This window comes from Squalius cephalus (genome assembly GCF_949319135.1).
Source record: "Squalius cephalus genome assembly, chromosome: 18".
Taxonomy (NCBI): Eukaryota; Metazoa; Chordata; class Actinopteri; order Cypriniformes; family Leuciscidae; genus Squalius; species Squalius cephalus.
This window is the reverse complement of record NC_137139.1, coordinates 21,874,402-21,897,961: the sequence shown is the minus strand read 5'-3', so window position 1 is coordinate 21,897,961 and position 23,560 is coordinate 21,874,402. Positions and strand designations below refer to the sequence as shown.

Genomic DNA, 23,560 nt, shown 5'->3' with positions numbered 1-23,560 from the left:
TCGCCTCTGCTGATCTCTGATAATAGGTTTAGTTGCGAGTTTCGACCACAAAAAAATGAACCAAATGAACCTCAGGAGACCTCAGATGAACCGTTATCTTGTCTAGACAGGATTTGGTGCCTGAGGGATGTGGGTATTTTTATTATACTGGAACGTAAAGATTACTGTCATAAACAAATATTCTATATTTGAACACTCCTCATTCATGAAACTAATGAGATGAGATTTTCTTGGCATGGAATGAGAGTAATATGTTGGTTTTATGCTATGTGAATGACCTGGGAGTTTGTCTGCTCTTTGAAAAATGAGGAGGAAGTGGTCTGGCGGACAGAGGCAGGGTGGAGGTTCTTGTGTTGTATTGTCTTGCTCCACCTCCACGCTCTCTGGAACATCTGGATAGAGCAGAGCCATTATTCTAGACCACCTCATAACTAACTTTAGGGGAGCAATAGGAAAGCACTGCAGACCATTAGTGACCAGCCTTGGCGTGCAGGTTTGGGAGTATGTATCTGCAGAGGCATTGCCTCACTGTTAGATCACATTTTGGCATGTAATGCTAAGCACTGATTTAATGTATGTGTTAGCATTTGGCTTCATGGAATGCAGAGTGACCCTTGCAGTGGTTCAGGCGTAGGTGGTGAGTGGGCCCGAGCTGGAATCAGTCTACTGTCAATGACTACAGCAGGAACTCGTGGCTTTGTGTGGATCACTGTTGGAACAGGAGAACTGATGCTTTTTTCAGTGTTGGAGTAGACCAGTTTTTCTGCTTTAGAACTAGGGGTGGGCGATATGACCCAAATCTTATATCAAGATACCAGTCATTTTTTCATGAAAACAATATATATCAGAATATAGTTATTAGCCTAAGTAATAAAAAACAGTCAACAGTGATAAAGAAAACAAATAGAACAAAAACTCAAATGAAATAGACTTATAACTGAAACACTTTGAACTTCAAACACTAGAAATAAGAAATACTACATATGCTGTATAAAGTAATTAAATGTATTTAAAAACACTGCATAATCTTCACTGTGTAAATTATACATTTATTTTTATTAAAGTTACAAAAGTGATTCAGTTAAGAGCAGTGAGAGATTTTCTCTTTTTTGTTGTTTGATTACCATTAATAACAGCAGCTGGTAAATTTGGGTGCTGTCACTTTAAGAGCGACTGCATGAATCAAATATACTGGTGTGTTTTCTTTCTCAACAGTTTATGTTCACTTACGACATAAATGACTGTGTTGACTTGCAAATATATGGTTACTTTAACACATAGGTATATGTTTTTAATCGCCCAATTAGTTAGCAAAAAGCACTCAGTTCAGTTCTACAGTATACTTAAAAAAGCTTTCGTGACTGCACAGCAACATCACGTGAGCGTAACCGCAATAGAGACGATAGTCCAAATTCTCTACCGGATGACAAATTTCTTCTGGTTAATCGTACCGGTATATTGCTGACCCCTCTTTAGAACATGTCTGTAAATACAGGAATCGAAAAAAATATTATTATTATTTTTTTTTTTTTACTTTTCAATTTAGTTTTTGTTGGTATTGGCAAATTTTTCATTCATAGTAGTTAATTTTATTTTTACATTTTATTAAGTTTTAATTTTTAGTCTTTTTTTGGAAATGTTATTTTAATATTTATTACTATTATAGTATTTATTAATATGTTGAATTAGCTTTTATTTACAGTTTTCATTTTAATTTTAATTTCCGTGTAAGTTTTAGTAATTGTATGTGTGTAATTTTATCAGGTTTTTAAAAATATTTCTCTTTTAGCTTTTATTTGTTTTTAAGTTTTAGTCATTTTAGTACTTCTAACAAACTTATTTTATTATCTTATTTAGTTGGACAAGTTTTTTTTACGTTTTAGTTGTTTATCTAATATTTTTTATTTTATTTAAGCTTTATTTCGATTTACAAAAACTATTTGTAATAGTTATTTGAGAATTACAATACTGATTTTAGGGCTGCCAAAGTTAATGAGCAAACTGGTATTTAAAAAGGTTTAACGCTTTTAAATTTCTCAGCACTGTCTTAGTGTTATTAGTTGGTTTTTAAAACATGTTAGTTTAGTTTCAGTTTTTTTCTGGTTATGTTTTATTTTTACTTATGTTTTCATTTAGTTTTCTTTAACAATATTAACACTGATCCTCCTAACCAACCAATGTTTTTGTCCTCTGCTTGATCAGTGCATTATCTTATGTACACACCTGTCTTTGTGGCTCAGATACTCCGGAGGTTTCTACAATCCTCTTATAGTCTGAGATAAATCCATGAATCCTCCCACATTCATACATTAATACATCTACTCATACATTCAGTTTTCGTTCAACCATTCGTTTCTCCCACACCATCTCTGCCCCATTTGATGAATGAATAGAGCTACATTATAAACCTCTTGGTAACATTCTCATTCAGGCTTGGATTTCTTTTTGTTGTTGTTAGTTGAAGAGCACCGCAACAGCAAATTCTGTTACGTAACCTTTATTTGAAGTGAACACTGCACATCAGATATTCAAATGTGACCGCTTACTCACTTAAGGATTAGTTCCAGGGTCTATGCATCTGTGACACACTGTCAGTGCTGTTTGATGTGCTGGTTTTTGAGGTCGCAAAATGGGGAATTCTTATAGCTCGTGAATATTACTTAGGTTATGCACAAATATTTTAACAATATATTTTACTGTTTCTATAATTAGTGTATATTGTGTATAGATCCAGAGATCAGGTTTGTAGTATAGTATTTGCTCATTTCCAGGTCAAAACTGATTTTTTTAATGTCAGCCTTATAGGAATGCATTTTTTTTACTTAAAGAAACAGTGGATATTTATGAGTCAGGTGAGCTCATTTATTTGCATTTTGTTTGTAATTTCTAGTTCTGTGAACTACGGAAAAGTAGGTTTGAATTACTCAAAAATCTGTATTAAGCTTTTGCTTTCTTAAGGACATTTTTGTCTTTTTCATTTATTTATTTTTTTTATTAATTTTGCCTGTGTTAAGTGTGTATTTTTAATGGAATAAATCTATTATCTAATCTTCTATAAATCAATTTTACACTAGGTACGCAAAATAGTTACACTTAGGATCTTAAGGACAAAAATGTCCCCATTAAAAGTTAAAACTGCAATTTTTAATCCGAGGGGAATTTAATAATAAAATGCATTCTTTGTAATAGGCTTTCACTCTGTTGGCAAAGCTTCAAAATAAAATGTTATTTATATTTCTTTACCAGATGGAACAATTTTCTTAGGTTTGGCCTATAAAGCAAATACTTACTTTTTTCCTATTTTCTGCTTGTGCTGTATTATAGAGCCAATTGCATAAATTATGCAGTTATAATTTTGGGGGTGTGTTGGTATAGATGTCAGAGTGTGGTTTGTATGTGTGACTAGGGGTGTAATGGTTCGAATAACTCACGCTTTGGTTTTTGTCACAGTTTTAGAGTCACGGTTTTGGTACGGTTCGGTTTACGCTATATGTTCAGGTAAAAAAGGACTACTGTCAAATAAAAATAAAGAAAATAAGAACAAATAATCAAAACTAAAAGCAACAGCACAAATAAATAAAGTAGAGCAAATGCACAAATAAAATAAACAGTGCTTTTCAAGTTTTTCAGGTATCTAACAGTAATTTTTATGTACAGAAAAATGTAATAAAGTAATCAAATGTAAAACAACATTGCATAATCTGTATGAATTTTTTAAAGATGAATCATTATTAAAGTTACAAAAGCTATTGAGTCAAGAGCAGTGAGTGATTTCCTTGTCTTTTGTTGTTTGATTTAACCTTAAGCAGGAATATTTGTCTGCTGTCACTTTAAGACACAATGCACAGATTCAGTACACTAATACTGATACAAATGCATTGTCTTTATCGACTGTTTACGTTCACTTAAGTCGTAAACTACTACGTTTGCTAGGATACTCGCCAAGTCTGGCAAGTTGACATGAATTTGTCTGTTCAAGTGCAAGACTTGAAAGAGGACTCAACATTTATAGATGTGCATCATCAGATTCGAGATGAATCGCGGTGCAAGTGCGTACCGTGGGTGGAGAACGGTACCGTTACACCCCAAGTGTGTACTAAAAAAATTGTGTGTGTGCATGTAATATTGGAGAGAGAAATGTTACTGTCCGTATAGCTTAACTTGCAATGAACCCGGAACCTTCCTTTTTAGTATATTCACGGCTTTGACCGAAAATCAGATTTTCAACAGTTTATTTTTGTCGGCGTACAGGAATTGTCTTTTGAAATAAGCAAAGCATAATGTAATAGCATTAGATTGCTCAGCTGGAGTCTTACCACCCAGGGCCTGAGGAGGCTCTAATCTCCCTCTTTTAACCTCCCTTCTTCCCGGGAAACACAGTAGACTCCTCTGGGACTGAGGGCTAAACCTGGATTTGCATAACCGACTAGATATCGCATGGTTCCTCCTTGTGTGAGAGGTTTGGAGCTGTGGATAAAAGAGGATATTGTTGATGGTATTGAGTTAAATATGCTGTAATTGGTGTTTTCAGCTTGCAGTATTAATGTTTACCCTATTTAACTGCTACACCCAGGAGGACATGGCTGCATAGCAAAACACAAGTAGGTGGGTGCTGTTGATGTGCCAGTGACAGGAAACATAAGCGAGTGGTTAGCAAGTGCTTCTGTCAACTACTAGGTTCTTTTTGGTGGGATGTCATGATTATCGCAGACATGGGATGTTGTGTGAAGTGTTTGGCTGTTTCTTTAGAGTCTGAGTATGAAGATCTGACGATGTTGAAGGTTCTAACTAGGGGTGTGCCGGTTTCAGAATTGGTGATGACGGTTATGACGTGAGTCAAATGTGACGGTTCGTAACATAACCGTCGTCCGGTGGGGGTTGCGACGTTCGTCTGTTATAGGACAACTTATTTTGAATAAAATTAATATTTGTGTAGTGTTCAATGTTGTTACCAATAGAGCTACGTGGATGGGGTATTATTTCATCCGCAACCGCATCACATAACTCATCATCCGCACCAATGTTTTTTGACCAGATTTCAAAGCCGCACCCGCCCGCCATCCGCTGATTGTTTTGCGGTCTATGGACGATGCAATGCTCTGCTGATGCGGGCCGCAAGAAAGCCATTGTCTGTTCTAGAAAGGATACAGCAAAGATATTTAATGCTAATGTATGAGGCATAGGCCTACGCTGAGTTTCATTCATTTACGATGAGATGTGCTCTAGTTCAACTTCACAATGCAATGCAAGTGAACGCGGCGCATCGGAGCCTCAATGTTACGGTTATTATATTGTCTCCTATATTTGCTTTTTATTTATTAAATACATGCAATTGGTTGATGAAACATTTATTAAAATTAAGATACAATTTGTACAAAACGAAATTCGCTTTAAAGAAAGGCTTTCTAAAAAGCAAAACTTAATGAAGTGGTAAAAATCATGTCTGACGATTTACAAAACAAAACTTCATTAAGTGGTAAAAACAATGTCTCCCGATTGCAAATGTTCATTGCTAATGTTTATTATTGCAAATGTTTTTCATTTGTTTAATAAATCTCATAATGATGGCACATCACTAGGCTATATCATAGCTTTTATTTCTATCTCAAATGATTGGCGGTCGGTCAAGGGGTACTTGGCAAAGAATCAAATACAGTTGGAAACGACGTAGACCATTAATAAGACAGACTGTTAACATTTGTTTTTAATTAGTATTTAAACATTCTCTATGATTAAAAAATGTTTGTAAAAATATTTTAATAACACGGTTTTGGCGGTTATAGAGTTCTAATGACGGTGTTCAACTATAACCGTCGGTCTCACAGTTATATACTAACCGTCACACCCCTAGTTCTAACTGGATTGCCTTCTTCCTTCCTCACATGAGGCGCAAACATGGCTGCTCAAATGTTGAGGCCAATTGTCATGTTTTCTAAACATCCCACACTCACGCACTAGAACTCTTATATCTTTCTCTTTTTTACCTTTTTAATTTCTCTCATTCACTCAAAAGTTTGGGATCTGTATTATTTTTTTGTTTTTGAAAGAAGTCTCTTATGCTCTTATGATTCTTTTTTAGTATATTTTAAAATGTAATTTATTCCTGTGACGTCAAAGCTGTTTTCAGTGTCACATGATCATTCTAATATGCTGATTTAGTCCTCAAGTAAAATTTCTTCTTATTATGAATGCTGAAAACAGTTGTGCTGCTTAATATTTTTGTGGAAACCGTGATGCATTTAGCCAGGATTCTTTGATGAATAGAAAGTTCAAAGAACTGCATTTATTTAAAATATAACTCATTTTTAATGAATCCTCGCTGAATATATTTCAGCCCTGATTTAATGCCCTAATTCCTTTCCAAAAAAAAACTGTTAAGGGGATAAATTTATTTTTTTGTTGTGCTGCACTTTTCTGCATTGTGAAAGTGAATAGGAACCTATCTATCTATCTATCTATCTATCTATCTATCTATCTATCTATCTATCTATCTATCTATCTATCTATCTATCTATCTATCTATCTATCTATCTATCTATCTATCTATCTATCTATCTATCTATCTATCTATCTATCTATCATCTAAAAGGTATGTATGAGTATACACCATAAAGTTATATTAAAAGTAGTACATATCACTTGTGTGCTATATATTCCAAGGCTTATAAAGCCAATCAAATATATAATCTTTATTCCTTTTTTTTTGTCATTTTAGGAGCGCAAAAAAACAAAACAGAAAAACACCTCACTTTGTTTTTAGCGGATACAATATAATCATATGGCTTTGGAAGGTGTAGGGGTTTAGTAAGTCATGAAAGAACTTTTATTTGTTGGTGACTTCAACTCAATGAAGCTTTTGTCTTGTTTTAACGCTCCTCATCTCTCACTCTCATCTGGCTGTCAGAGAACTGCTCATGTATGAAAGTAATTAAAATCCAAATAATCTTTGGTGCTGTGACTAAAGTCCGTCTGCATCACACCTAGAGCCGTATGATCTATGCATCTCTTCAGAATATTTCAAGTTACTCATCCTGATTATGGACAGCAGTTACTAGAAATCTACAATTGGCAGTCATGAAAATGACTGGGGCCTTCATTGTGCCCTTAGTCCTGACTTGTAATCAGTCATTATGTTGTTTATATGAAATGAATGGTATTAGGAAAGAAACAGGTGTTCTGTGGAAATCAAACCTGCCCTTTAATAGTTTCATGGATAGTTCACACCTGGGAACTTGCCTGGGCAGCTCCTACAATCTCAGTAAATCCTGTTTACTGATCCATGTGTCAGATATAAAATATTTTATTATGGCTAGAAAGCCATGATTGTGATAGCTTAGTGAATACAGTGGGCAAGACTAAGCAAATAAATAGCTACTTGTTATGTTAAAAGAGAATCAGTTGATCAATATACAATGAGGAGCAGGGTGAGACCTTTCATGAATAGATTATTTGTGAATGCAGAAGGGCGGCGGCCACAATGTAGCACTTTAATTTTTATTTTGGTGAAAAGGTTTTGTTTTCTGATTATATTTATTGTATTTTCCATTTCAAATTGCAGGTAAAAGAATCCAAAACAAATCTCACAGAGTAAAGAAAAATGCAAACCATTAATGTGATTTAACAATAACAATAATAAGTGGGCACTTTAATTTATTACAATACTCCTTTATCAGTTTTCACTTGATTATCACTTAACTTATTTTTTGTTCATCACTATACCAAAAATATCATTATACTGCAGCAAGTGTTATTGTGAACTTAACCCATTAAAATCTTTTATTGAAAAATGTAAATATTTGATTTAAAACTTAAATAAAGTGCTAAAAGTACAAAAACTTAAATAAAAAAAAGAAAGCTAATAATAAATGATACCAAATTTATTAAATAAATAATAAATAAATTATTAAATAAATAAACCAAAAACTGACAAGCATTTCATTAAAATAAAAGATTTAAATTTAAATTAAAACAAAATATGAAAAAATATAAAATCATCAAATTAAAACATTAATAAATACTATAATAGTATATATAATGCTAAAATAACACTGCCTGTAACCCATGAGTGTATTATACTCATTAGTTCTCATTAGCCATAAGAAACTAGATTTTCTATAATATCAGACATCAATTTGGGTCATAATGAGGGAACATCAAAGCGATTAATACCACCGCTTGGCAGTTGGTTAGGTGGGTTGGTATACCACCTAACTAAACCAAACCGCTTTGGTTAGGGTTGACAAAGCTTACACTTCCAGTTTCAGATCACTGATAATATAACTGATAAATGTCTGGCTAGTCTAGACCGCCTGTACAACCTGGTATCTGGAAGCCATCTTTAAGATTTTGGGCTGGCACTCCTTATAAAAAAAAAATTAAAAATTAACTGGCCATTCACACCTTTTATTTCCTCATTAGAGAATATAACTTATCGGGAATAGATATGGCAGCCGTAGTATAGCAGTTTAGCCATGTACTGTATATACGTCCTGGAAATGGACCTTACCTTCTCAAACATGGGTACAAAGTTTGCTTTTGTGTTTTTTTTTAAATTAGGGGGTAATGAATCCACATTATCAAGGTATCATCATAAAACATACCGAAGACCGCAAGATCTTTAATGCAGAAAATGAGCAGAAATGTGTTCATATCATGTGCACGTCTGGTGGTCACTTACAGTCAGAATGACTGTTCAGAGGGTCTGACCACATCATGTGTGAGCAGCAGGCCAGGACATGCCCTGTTATTCACAAAGCTTTCTTGTTTGACTGTATTGTCCTGTTGTGTTTGTGTGTGTGTGTGTCTGCACGCTTCAGTGTGTACGTACACTCAATGTGTTTTTGAGGCCCTTTTCTACATTTCGAGGGAGGTGGACCCCTGACCGCGACCTGCTCAGTATGGTGTTCCTCAAACGGGTCACTGGACTGTTTTTGACACTGGCGTTAAGCACAAAAATAGAGCTCAATGAACAGAGAATGTAGCCTAATTGCTCTTCCCTTTACCCTCATGTTAACACTCATCCCTTCCCAGGGGTACTGGAGTGTTGTGCTGAAAAGGTGGCAAAATGCAGTGGTAAGAACTATCTTGTCCCTGTAGATTTCTCCAACTTTCTCTGTCGGAAGCCTCGTTCCTAGTGGCAGTGACTCAGCTGGTTGTTGCTTAGTTTATGTATTGTGGCTTGTAGTCAGTGTTCTTGCTGGTCTGGATGCCTTAAGATTGTAGGCTGCATATTTGTTAAAAAAATTATTTTATATACACACACAGTACCATTCAGAAGAAATACACGGTGAATACATATGATTTGATGAAAAATACAGTAAAAATTTTGAGCATTATTACTGCAGTCTTCAGTGTCAACATGATCCTTCAGAAATCATTCTAATATGCTTATTTGGTGCTCAAGAAACGTTTATTAATTATTAATGTTGAATACACTGCGTATAGATTCCACTGTCACCTGCAGGTCTGTGAGGCAGATGGAAAATTCCTAAAGGGAGGAGAGCAGTGCAAGCTGATGAGAACCAGTCTTGCAACTGATCTCTCATTTTCTTTGTCATTTTCCCCCCTCTGTCTTTGCCTGTTTTCTCTGTATTTTATGTTACAACTTCTAATTACAAACAGGATCTTCAGGAATTTCCCCGAGAATGCATAACAGAGAATTAAAAGGTTATGTAACAGCGTTTGGTGAAACTTCCAGAAATGTTCTGCACTGTAATAAGAACCACCCTGATATAATTGTCATTTTGAGCAAAAATCTCGATTCAGTTCCAAAATTCCATTGTGGGCTCCAAAGACCCGAGGTAAACCCGAGAACTCGCCTTTTACAAGCCCATATCCTCACAGAGGACGAGTCTGCAGATGAAATCAATTAAAAGGTGCTGGAATGTGTGGCCAAGGTCTGGAGCTGATTTGGAGGGGCGTTGCGCTGTGCGGGGGGAAGTTGAGACTGAGGGGCCGAAACTGGGTCACGATTCTTACTAGGGCTGCCTGGGTATCGATTACAGGTGTCCCGATTCGATTCCAAATTGATTCTCGATTAGATTAAATTCTCGATTTTCGATTTGATTCAATGAATTCAATGATTACATTTTTATTGAAAAAGTAATAAATTAATAAAATGGTTATTGTTTTTGACCCATGTATCCTCCTTGTATTGTAATAAATAAGGTTATGACACGTGAAATTTTAGATGCCAGTCAAATTTATATATATATATATATATATAGATAGATAGATAGAGACCAATACTGTGTTTGACCTCCTTTCGCCTTCAGAACTGCCTTAATTCTACGTGGCATTGATTCAACAAGGTGCTGAAAGCATTCTTTAGAAATGTTGGCCCATATTGATAGGATAGCATCTTGTAGTTGATGGAGATTTGTGGGATGCACATCCAGGGCACGAAGCTCCCGTTCCACCACATCCCAAAGATGCTCTATTGGGTTGAGATCTGGTGACTGTGGGGGCCATTTTAGTACAGTGAACTCATTGTCATGTTCAAGAAACCAATTTGAAATGATTCGAGCTTTGTGACATGGTGCATTATCCTGCTGGAAGTAGCCATCAGAGGATGGGTACATGGTGGTCATAAAGGGATGGACATGGTCAGAAACAATGCTCAGGTAGGCCGTGGCATTTAAACGATGCCCAATTGGCACTAAGGGGCCTAAAGTGTGCCAAGAAAACATCCCCCACACCATTACACCACCACCACCAGCCTGCACAGTGGTAACAAGGCATGATGGATCCATGTTCTCATTCTGTTTACGACAAATTCTGACTCTACCATCTGAATGTCTCATCAGACCCATCAGACCAGGCCACATTTTTCCAGTCTTCAACTGTCCAATTTTGGTGAGCTCGTGCAAATTGTAGCCTCTTTTTCCTATTTGTAGTGGAGATGAGTGGTACCCGGTGGGGTCTTCTGCTGTTGTAGCCCATCCGCCTCAAGGTTGTGCGTGTTGTGGCTTCACAAATGCTTTGCTGCATACCTCGGTTGTAACGAGTGGTTATTTCAGTCAAAGTTGCTCTTCTATCAGCTTGAATCAGTCGGCCCATTCTCCTCTGACCTCTAGCATCAACAAGGCATTTTCGCCCACAGGACTGCCGCATACTGGATGTTTTTCCCTTTTCACACCATTCTTTGTAAACCCTAGAAATGGTTGTGCGTGAAAATCCCAGTAACTGAGCAGATTGTGAAATACTCAGACCGGCCCGTCTGGCACCAACAACCATGCCACGCTCAAAATTGCTTAAATCACCTTTCTTTCCCATTCTGACATTCAGTTTGGAGTTCAGGAGATTGTCTTGACCAGGACCACACCCCTAAATGCATTGAAGCAACTGCCATGTGATTGGTTGATTAGATAATTGCATTAATGAGAAATTGAACAGGTGCTCCTAATAATCCTTTAGGTGAGTGTATAGAGAGAGAGAGAGAGATATAGATATATATAAAGAACAAATAATTGAACTACAAGTAATATCATATAATAAATACAATAGAACAAAAATACCAATGAAATAATCAATGCTTTAGTTTTAAGGTTTTTCAGATAGGTCTAACAGTAGTTCTCAGGTACAGAAAATGAATAAAGTAGTCAAATGTAAAAAAGCACTGCAAATAAGTTCACTGTACACATTAAATAAAGGTTAATCCTTATTAAAGTTACAAAAACTTTATTCTTTTGTAGTTTGATTAACATTAAAAACATAGACAGCTGCAAGAATATTAGGCTGCTATCACTTTGACTAATGCACGTATCCAATATAATGACACACATGTATTCTCTACTGTTTACTTAAGCCATAACTGACTGTTTACTTGGATTCTCTTGCAAAAGCGGGCATTTTGAGGTAAATTTGTATGAATTTGCCTGTTTAAGTGCAGGGAGAGGTGAAATAGAATAAATTTTATTATTTGCACGCTGATCTGAGACGCGCAGCTTCTTTCACTTGAATGCTTAAATTGTCAAGGCTTGAAAACGTGTGCAAATTATAAACATTCGTGACCATGCAGCACTGTGACTGTTCCTTCAACTGTCGTGAGTGTCTGGAACTTCATGCTGAAAGCCGCACCTGCATCCGCCATGTTTAAGCACTGAATTGAGTTATCTCGTTTTTTTTGCTTTCTGTGATTTCACTGTTATATGGTAGGGGGCGCTATTATGCATCTGCTGAACAAGTACATTATCTCCAGATCAAAACACAGGCAAAGAAGCAGAAACGAGCCATCTCATATGTAAGCAGATGCATATGAAAACTAATGTGATCATCAACAATAAACAGCATATAGATCAAAACGGCCTAATGTTACCGAGTGAAATGTCGACCCAGGAAGTGGTTAGGACTGTGAAGCTTTGGGGGTGTTGATGGACTCGTTTTTACTCCATCTATGTTTTGATCATCGTACCGAATCTGATCCAGACTTAGTCTTGGACAAAAATGCGATTTGTTATCAAAAATGCATGAAGTTAGAATAAAACAAATTTATTTTGTTTAAAAGCAGAGGGTCTGTTCTTTCTTTTGATATATTGCATATTCAGATATTCATACAACAAAATATTTGATTTTTTTGCCCAGCCCTACTTCTTACAGCTGGCGCGACATGGACATGTTACAGCAGCTGGCTCTCCGATCTCCTATCTGCCTCAACTGTGGTTTCCCTCCCTTTTTATAACTCAATATTGTATTTTTTTCATTTCAACTAAGATAAGATTTGAGGTGAACTTCTGATTAGAATTGTGCAAAATGTTTTACAACCAAACAGGATTAGTTTTCTGTCAATCAGGATGGGTTTCCTGAAAGATTATTTGACTATTTATCTATAAAGGATTTAAATTAATATTCTGTCCTCATTTACTCAACATAATGTCATTCCAAACCTCCATGACTTACTTTCTTCTGGTAAACATAAAAATATATTTTTAGGAATGTCTCAGTATTTTCTTTTCTTTTGTCCATACAATGGAAGTCAGTGGGCTCCAATTTTGTTTGGCAACATTCTTCTTTTGTTCCACAGAAGAAAGTAAGTGCAAATTGTCATGTTTTGTTGAACTATCCAGTTAAGTAAAAACATCTGTTTTTGGGTTTATGTGACCAAAATGGATGAATTTCTTTGTGGCATTTAAATGAAAAACAAAACAAAAAACATTATTGCTTTCAAACATATGTAGACATGTCGCTGTCAGGCGCAAACCTTGTATCTCCATATTTCGTCATTTTAAATTTTTCATAAATCATTTCTATTGGTCATTCTTTACATCTGTCCTTGGGTTTTGCAAATATTTAACCAATGAAAAGTATTAAAAAGAGCTTTTGACTAAACCTCGTAACTCCATTGGATCCTCAAACTGTAGGTAAAGCCTCAACTTCACCTCGCCTCTATCATGAATGAAGAGCCGCATGCATTTTGAACCATCTCTGTTTGTTTGCAATGATTGTCTACATATTTTTCTTAACAATGTAATGCTTGTGATTTTAAGGGGAAAAAAATAAATAGAAAACTATATCTTGATAAATTAGTGAACTAGTTGATTGTTGGCCCATTCGAACTCATAACTTTTCATCTGAAAGTTTTATGTACTTGTGGCATCAAGTGTTTTTTTTTTTAGGTTTAGTTAAGGAAAATAGGTAAAATTTGAGGCTCACTATCATTCAGACGATTAACATTTTTTTTAAGTTAAATGGCACTTTTGAATGATTATATTGTTTTAAATCATGGCCGAAATGCATTGCAATTTCTTCTGGTGTTCACAGTCTCAGATGTTGTCCAAAGGCACAAAAAAAAAAAAAAGTCAGTTTGAGGACACAAACCACAGTGAACAAATAAGGTTGAAGGTTTAGTCAGTCTCTTTTTTTCATCCCCTAAGTGCAGGCTCTGATGGTCCTGAGGTTGTAGGCTACAGATATTTTCCAATCTGATAATGCTGTCCAGCAGACTTGTGAAGGTGTTCCCACATGCCAGGTATTCAGTGGTCAAATATTAGTGTAAAATAATGCACCAAAATGTACTACCAAGGCAGCATTTATGTTTGTTTTCTATTTTTATTTTATCTCTCAACGAAACTAGGAGCAAGTTCAAGCAAACGTAACGGAGATGTCCTTGTAAGTAGAGTGTGCCAAAGTGCCTTGTGAGTATTGTTTTGTAATGAACCAGGAGCATGTTCACAATCTAAGTTTGATATCCTGATTACAGCCCCAAAGCAGCGATACACGTGTACATGTCTGCACATTGCTGTTTGCTAACGCATGCTGGTTCCTTTTTTGCTTCCATCCAGCGTTTTCCCCACTATCTGTAAAGCGGATACTTCCTATAGTGAAAAAACGATAGTGTGCCAGCCCGGAGGGTACGGGTGAACATTGAACGACGGTGATGTGTGAATGATTGTTTTTTTTAGCCTCATTTCTTTGGAATTTCATCTCATTAGAAACTGGCCCCATTTTTCAGCGCCCAGCACAACTAAGGGTTGTCCTAGAAAATTAACATCAGAGGACAAACTTATAAATTGGTTAAACTCCCTCGGCCAGAATTTAGAGAAAAGATCAATGTTTTTAACCTGTGAAGGTGCCTGGATGTAAAACACTCCTGTCATTATTAAATGCCCTAGACAAAGCGCTAATGAATGAAACGGAAGTTTCTCCCGCATTGGCCGGTCTTCTGGCCGGCTCCCAGCCCTTGTGTGGAAACAGCTTTTGTTATAGCAGGAGTGTGGTATTTCGAATGACTGCAGTGTGATGTTGGGTCGCTTAGCTCAAGGAGTCCTGGCCGGTGCACCTTTTTGGGATGCTCCTGATGTTTGCAGTTGGGTGCAGGCCCAGAGGAACAAATAATGGCCTTCTTCATTCCCCACCATAGACTCCGATGCTTTGAAATGATTAACAGTCCCCCTTGATTTGCACCTTCAAAAACTTGTCAGTAGTTTGGCTGTGCGTTTGGAAAAAAACAGGGGTCTGAATTAACAATCCACATCTCTGTCTGAAATATTTGTGTGCTTTGAATGAAGGCAAGCTCTGTGGGAAAAGTTGCCTGTGTACTCGGTTCCCCCCAACGACCCCAAAACCACCAATTAGAGTCACAGACTCTCCTCCTCGCGGTCGCTCGTTGCTGCTGTGTGATCGTGCGTTAAATTTAGATGCTGAGTGTTTTTAGTGTGGCTTTTTATGTACAGTGTGAGTGATGAGAATGCCCTAGTCTGCTTGAAAGATTTAGACCTTCGGAACGCAGTCAGTAACAGTGTCAAACATGTCCTCTAATGCTTCTCGCTTAATGCTGTTGATGGTGATATGAGCTCTGTGTTATGAGCAAAAGTACTTCTAGATGAATATATCTCTCAATATTTGGTCATTTGGGTTATTATTGTTAAGAATTTTTACCTTTTTGTTTTTTCTATTGTTTAGTTTTTGTTAGTTTTCACTCTGTTCATTTTAGTTTAGTTTTATTATTATTATTATTCAAGTTTAGTTTCATTTGTGTTTTGTTTTTGACTTTAGTATTTTAGGGCTGCCAAAGTTAAAGGTTTAATTATGTTAAATTTCTCATAGTATAGTGTTATATAGTTGCTCACTATTGATGTTTTCATGTGTAATACTGTGAAGGTTTCAAGTTTTTTTGTTTTTTTTTCAATGCAGTCTAAATTAATTTAATATATATTTTTAGGTTTCAGTATTTCCCAGTTTTTAATTATTCACTTAACAAATGTTTTCATTTTAAATTTCATTAACAATAATAACACTTTTTTTGGAGATAATTGCCAGTCATGGGTTTAGATATGCATATCTCCATTACCAGCTGTCTCCATATTTTAGAAGCTTATACAGTCTCTTATATAGTCCTCCTTCCTCTCCTGAACTTCTATTCAGGGCTTGTAAAGTTTTATATGCACTTTCCACTTTGTATCTATCATCCTCCTAATGCTGCTGACCGGATCTCTGAGAGCTTAACTGGTGCACTGGAACAAAGCATAGTTCTACAAGCTTGTTTGGGAACGGATAAAAAGTCCTGGATGTTGACATGCCTTGTGTTTATTGGATCCTGTGAGTGGTCCTGAAGGAGAACTCACAGCAAGGTTTCAAGTACTTTCTTGTGTGTGGTGTAGGTAGTTGCTTTGAAGATCCCCTTTTGGCCAAATTGTATGGGGTTGTCCTTTTGTGCGTTTTTTGCAATCGTTTTTGTATGTTGTTAATATGAGCTAGACTGTTGCTAAATGTTTCTTTCAGTCATACTTTTAGTTTTTACTCCATCTAGCTGTACTTGAATGCTCAAATGTGTCTTGTGTTAATGACCATCCAAGATGGTTGACGTGTCGAGACTGAGATAGTTGGTTATATTAGGGAAGCATGATATTAACATCAAGACATCAGAATCGGACGATAAAGGCTTAAAATGTAATAAGCCATGGTCCGATATGAAAAAAATATGATATATATAATAATCTGTAGTAGTAGCCTATATTTTTTTTTTAAACAGATGATGAAAATAACTTAAATTCAAGGAGCTATTTAGAATTTTTATTCAAGGCTATTGCAATAACTTCCCAAAATGTAATTTGTGTGGAAATATTACAAAGTCTGTAGAGATGTAACTAGAGTATAAGGTTATGAGGTGCATTATGTGAATGCTTGGCTAAAGAGATGTTTTTTTTGTTGTTTTTTTACATGCCAAAGTTTATGATGTTTAAAATGATGATCAAATGAATTGGATAACAGAATCCATGTACCAATAACCATGGGAAACCAGGTTATTCTTACTACTTTCCCAAATGAAAGAGATGTGTCTTTAATCTACTGGGAGACAGAGTCTGAGCCCCGAACATTATCAGGAGGGCTATTCCAGAGTTTAGGAGACAAATCTGAAAACGCTCTCCCTCCTTTTAGCGGACTTCGATATCCTAGGTACTACCAGAAGCCCTGAGTTTTGTGATCTTAAAGAACGTGATGGATTGTAGGGCAATAGAAGATCAGTTAAATACACAGAACCTAAACCGTTTAGGGCCTTAAAGGTCAGTAGCAATACTTTGTAATCGATATGGAACTTATCCTGTGTAGAGATGATAAAATTGGTGTTATGTGATCATATTTTCTTGACCTAGTAAGAACTTTAGCAGCTGCATTTTAACTAATTGTAGCTTGTTTATTGAGGATGCAGGACAACCAGCTAGTAATGCATTACAGTAATCTAGTCTAGAGGTCATGAATGCATGAACTAACTTTTCTGCATCGGAAACAGATAGCATGTTCCGGAGCTTAGCAATGTTTCTGAGATGGAAGAAGGCTGTTTTTGCAAAATATGAAATATGATTTTTGAAAGACAAGTTGCCCAGGTCTTTAACTGTAGAGGATGACGTAACAGTACATCCTTCTAAATGCAAATTATCTTAAGAGATTCTGTGTAGTGTACAGGTTTTTGGTCCAATAAGTGTATTACAGTCTTATCTGAATTTAATAGAAGAAAATTATCCAATCTTTTATATCTTTAACTCACTCTGTCAACTTGGATAATTTAGAGAGTTAATTTGGTCGTGATGAAATATATAACTAAATAACTAAATTTATTATAAAAATAAATATAATCAGCATAACAGTAGAAACTAATTCCAATATTACCAAGTGGCAGCATATATATTGAAAATAGCAGAGGGCCTAACACAGATCCTTGCGGTACTCCATAATTTACTGATGTTGTCTTAGATTTTTCCCTGTTTTAAAAAGACAAAATGGAAACGGTCTGATAGGTACGATCTAAACCACCTTAATGCCTGTTCTTGAATACCAGTGTATTTTTGTAGTTGATCTAAGAGTATTTTATGATCTAGCCTATAGTGTCAAACGCAGCACTAAGATCAAGTAAAACTAGTATTGAGACACAGCCTTGGTCAGAAGCTAGAAGTGTAAGTCATTTGTAATTTTAACATGATGGGGCCTGAATCCAGACTGAAATTTTTGAGAAATATAATTATTTTCTTCTTTTTTTAAAAAAAAAAAGCACAATTGAGCGGAAACTTTTTTTTTTTTTTTTTTTTTTTTTGTATTTTAGACATAAATGGAAGATTTTAAACGGGTCTGTAATTTGCTAATTAATTTGGATCTAATTGTGGTTTCTTAATGAGAGGCTTAATAACTGCCAGCTTGAACGGTCTTGGGACATGACCTAGAGATAAAGACGAGTTAATAATATTGAGAAGAGGCTCTTCTGCTACAGGTAACAACTCTTTCAGTACTAGTTTAGTGGGTATTGGATCTAATAAACATTTTGTTAGTTTAGATGCAATGATAAGTTGGTTTAACTATTCCCGTCCTGTAGTTGTAAAGCACTGCAATTGTTCTTGAGTGGCGATAATTGAGGCTGAATCATAAAACACTGTCAAAGGTTGAACATTTACAATTGCATTTCTGATGCTTTCTGATTTCTTCTGAAGTGAAGAAATTCATGTAGTCATTACTACTAAACTGTGATGAAATATTTTGTGATGTCTGTTTATTTGTTACTCTAGTCACTGTACTAAATAGCCTAAAAATTTTGGTTATTTTCTATTAGTTTGCGGAGATGCTCGGCCCTGGCTGCTTTTGGGGCCTTTTTATAACAGGAAGTGCTGTCTTTCCACGCAATTCTAAAGACCTCTAAATGAGTTCGTTTCCATTTACGTTCTAGATTACAAGTTTCTCTCTTGATAGCGTGTGTAGCACTGTTGTACCATGGTGCATTACTTTTCTCTCTGACCTTTTTTAATCTGATCGGTGCAACAGTTTCTAATGTACTAGAGAAAATGGTGCCCCTACAGCTAGTCTTGTCCTTTAGTTCTTTTGTGTGTTTGGGTACACTGAGCAGCTGAAACAGATTAGGCATGAATCTATCTATAGTATTTGGGAGAATTGTTTAACCTGGCCGATAACTCGGCAGACATGGCACATTTCAGCAGTATGCAAGTTACAAGGGAGTGATCACAGTGACATCATCACTTTGCGGTAGAATAGATATCAGTAGGATTGTTTCCATGCGATATAATTAAATCTTGTGTATGATTTCAAATGATGAGTGGGTCTAGTTACGTTTTGCTTGACCCCAAAGGAGTTTAATAAATCTGTAAACGCAGACCCTAACACATCATTTGTATTATCAACGTGAATGGTAAAATCACAGACAATCAATGCTTTATCACAGAAGAACTGGGATAAAAGTTTACCATTTGAAAGTAATTTGGGCCTCAAATAACGATTGCATCGTTTTGCCACTACGTTGCAACAAGTGACTGTTAAAACTTTTTATTTATCATTGAATCATTTATTCAAGAAATTCGTTCAAAAATGCTGATTCATGAGTGAATATTTATGAGTGAGTCATTGAATCATTCATTCAAACAGATTTTTTTTTTTTTAAATAAATCATTCAGTTAATTACATATTTTAATAGACTTTAGCAAATAACATTTTGTCAGGACCTCTAGTAAATTACATATTTTGTTTAGTTGCCTGTTCATAATCGTGGGAGAATCGCAATCTCTATTTGAAACCAAAATTGTGATTCTCAATTTATCCTGAATCGTGCAGCTCTACTTAGAGTGGACATTTCTCTGAGCCCACCGTAAGTCTCGCACATCAGGCTATTTTACCATATTACTGTATATTATACGCATATTACTGTAACTTTGTTAGCTTAGCAACATGCTAACTTCAAACTCTACTGGACCATTTAGGAATAGAGTATCCATTGCATTTCATGTGGCATGCTAAAAGGTTGCTGCCTATGTGGAACCTTCTGAATGAGTCATTTCCATTAGAATTAGGAAACCTCTTTAGAAGGCATATGAGCTAAGTATGTTGTAGAACAAATCTAAAGATGGTCAGAAATACCCATTTCACTAGATGGCTTAATTCTCTTCATAATTTCACCCACTTTGTCTCTATCCTCTCTTGTCCATGGGGATATCATCTTTCACCAAAGTGACCAAACTGTTGACAGACAGTTTGAGAATTGATGGACTGAGAATGGAGGCAATGGTCCAGGTTTCTCAGCACTTTCAAAAATGTATAGACACGTGACTGATACTGTGCACATCTCTCTTCTCCCTTGTGATTGCAGTCACATCTTCTCCCCCTTGCAGATTTTCCCCTGGTTCCCTTTCCCAAAACACCTCTCCTCCTGCCAAGTGTGCAGAGAGGTACTGTATGTGTTAGAGAGGGAAGGTCCTGCAGAGAATCTCAATCAGATAGTTACTGCTGTTCTACTTCTGTACTCAACTGCTACTTAAGATACAGTGTACAACGCTACAGTAATTTTAGTCAGACTGTTTTAGTAGAACATTGACCAATTAAAATCAAAAAGTATGCCTTGATGTCCCTATTAATGGCTATTTTTGTAGATTTGTGTTTGGAGCTCTGTGCTTAAAATAGATCTTGCTGATATAGTGCATTCAAATTTCTAAATGATTTTGTTGTTGATTTAAAAATGCCGCTGTCATTTGATTAGTAAAACAGTTTCTGTCTTTTTTCAATAAATCGATTCAAAAATAGGTTTCAGTGATTTTCCTTAATTTACTAAGAAATGGTTTCTTAGTCCCTCATGTGTTAAAATGTTTTAGTAATAAACACTGATGGTTGCCTACTTATACATTCATCTGTGTTGATAGATTAGTGCATATAAATTAAAATGATTTGAAGATATTTAGGTTACTCTGACCGAATCAGAGATTTTCAGAGAAAATACATAAATGTCTAAATATTATTACATTACAATTTAGAAATTGAGTAATGTTAATAGATTGAAAAATTGTGAGCTTAAAGAATAGCTTAAAATACATGCAAGGCTTGTAAGGATGATTGTTTTAAAAATTTTCCATTTAGCAGTTTTGTCTGAATATTGTATTTGGAAAAGGCCTGTGGTCAGTTGTATATGCAAGTGGGCCGCACCCACAGGAGGTATTGAAGCTGCAGTGTTTTACTGGGGGACTGACAGACTGAGAATGGTTTAAATACAGCAGCGGTTTTGCTGAGGATCTCTGACTTCTAGCTGAGTGGACTAGTGTCAGCAGTGGGGCAGGGCCAGATTACCCACAGTCCTGAGGCGTTTCTGCGGTTTACCTCAACAATCTCATCAGACTGACTGAGCAAAAATACTCTTCTGATTGTCGGGCTCTCTCCGGAGTTAGACAGAACTGACGCATACTTCGCCCTACCTCCGACAATGAAAAGACCTCTGTCCACACGTCGAGAGAAAACATCTCTCAGGTTATAAAGAGCAAAAGTAAACCACTGTTTGTGGGCAGCACTTGGGAAATAAACAAACATAAAGCACCTACGCTGAAATAAGTGGTTTAATATTACGGCCGAATGAGTTTTCTTGGAATAAAAAGCACAGTTGTGAACTTGGCATGACCCTGCTGTGTTTCTGTGTTGAAACCAGTCAACTTTGGCATGAGGAATGGTAGTTTTTCAGCAAAGCCTGCGACCACATCCACAAGGTTTTTCTTCTAAAAGTTTTGTCCTGTCACATTTGCTTATTTCATAAGTGGTACATCTAAATGTTCTCCTCAACAAAAAATGGACTTCTTATTGCAGAAGCATTTAGTGGTTGACCATATGGGTTGTTCATTGGCTGATGTCTAGATGCTGGATGATGACTGATTTTTGCTCATTTTATGCATAAGATCCAAAAGCCTGAGACCACGAATCGAAAATGCTTCGATTTTATTACATTTGCTTTGATTGTTTGAAATAATATTAAGTGTATTGCTTATTCAACTCAAAATGATCACATATTGTTAGAATAATTGGTCTGAGTGATGTATTTCATGCTTGCAATGTATTTCTCTGTTCCAGCTCCAAAGACATGCAGTCCGAAGCAGTTTGTGTGTAAAGACCAGGTAACCTGCATCTCCAAAGGCTGGCGCTGTGATGGAGAGAAAGACTGTCCAGACGGGTCTGATGAAGCCGCAGATATCTGTGAGTAAACTGGTTTATCTGCCTCAGACGTGAACGGGATGATATCATGACATAAAGAGATGATATGATAAGCGTCATCATGGCAGAGCTGAAATATTTTGGCTCGTTTTGCAACGTTATAAACTGAAACCAGTCCAGATAAATTCTCAGATACTTGTTTTTTTTTTGTGTCAAGTTAAAAATAGTTTTAAAAACTCATATCAAAACCTGTATGATCTGTTGCGCTTTGCCTAGTTGTTTTTGAAAGGAAGAACATGTCCTGCTACGGATGGGCGATATGACAATTTTATTTCACAACATGAAACATTTTATTTCACGATAACAATATAGATAACGATAGTTATTTTCGTCATTTTTTTTTTTTTTTTTTTTTTTTAAATAAGAAAAAAGCTAATTACAAACACAATAAAAAAATATTATAAGGACATATACAATAAAACCAAAAATATGAATTAAACAAATTAAGTTTTTCATGTACAATAGGTTTATTTAACATGTATTTTAAATAGTACAGAAATTGAATAATCAAATGTAAAGATAAAATACCGCATAGTCTTCACTGTATGAATGAAATATAAATGTATTCTTAATAAAGCTACAAAAAGTAATTCAGTGAAGAGCAGTACGTTTATTAGGCTGACCGAATGCACGGATCCATTATACTGATACACATCCGGTATACACTCATCTGTTTGCTTATAATTGAGATATGACCAATTGTGTTTACATGAATACTCCACATGATAGACATTTTGACAAATGTGTGTATATTCGACTGTTCAAGTGCAATAAGACGTGAAAGAGAACTGAATTGACAATGCTGTCTGAGAGACGTGGCTTTCTGTGCACGCGCTTCAGCAGTGTGTCAGTCAGCGCGAGCACCGCATTGAGTTCTTTTTCACAGCTTATTGTGCTTAATAACTTTTTAACATGAAGCACGGAAATTGCTCTCTGATGAATTGGACAGCAAGGAAGAGCTGAAAATGATGGTGCAAGCAATCACTAAATTAACAATTATTTAGAGACACTGCATTTTGATTAGGGATGTACTGATATTAAAATTCTAACCAATACTGATGAGCCAATAATTATGACCAATAAAAAATTAATGTATATTCAAATTCTTTACTTTTTTTGTATATGTTTGTTTGCTTTGTCAAAATACAAAAAAAAAAAAAAATGTTTAGGTGCTACAAGCAAATTTAGTTGTATTCATTTTGAGATTGGCCAAAGATTACATTTAAACCTTGTTGTTAAAGGTAATAAATGAAATTAATTAATAAAATATTAATTATAAAATTAAATTGTGTTTTTAAAGATTAAATTGTAGTAAGCATTAGATGACTGCATTAAATATCCAATATCTGATAAAGATCTGCTAAATGATAAAATCTGTGATATCGACGGATGACTGATATGGTACCAGTTTATCATGCAGTTGTGATTTTGATCATTCTGAAATGTTTTAAAGTGTTTTATGATTGACCATCTCTTCTGAATAGTTGTGGCCATTTATTGAGATATATATATCAATCAACATGTATGCATAGTGTTATGTAGGCGACCAAATGGTGGTTAACGGCAAACACAGACTACAAAGTGTGTGTTTGAAGGATGTTCTGTG

General features: G+C 35.7%; 1 protein-coding gene across 4 annotated transcripts in view; it reads left to right on the top strand.

The window, feature by feature from the left end:
- Positions 1-23,560, top strand: part of lrp1ab (low density lipoprotein receptor-related protein 1Ab) — a 125,841-nt gene that overhangs the window by 2,589 nt on the left and 99,692 nt on the right. For all 4 annotated transcript variants that reach the window (XM_079849083.1, XM_079849082.1, XM_079849084.1 and 1 more), the window contains exon 2: positions 21,814-21,936. In XM_079849083.1, the coding sequence (XP_079705209.1) occupies positions 21,814-21,936 (123 nt within the window). The remainder of the gene's footprint in view (positions 1-21,813; positions 21,937-23,560) is intronic.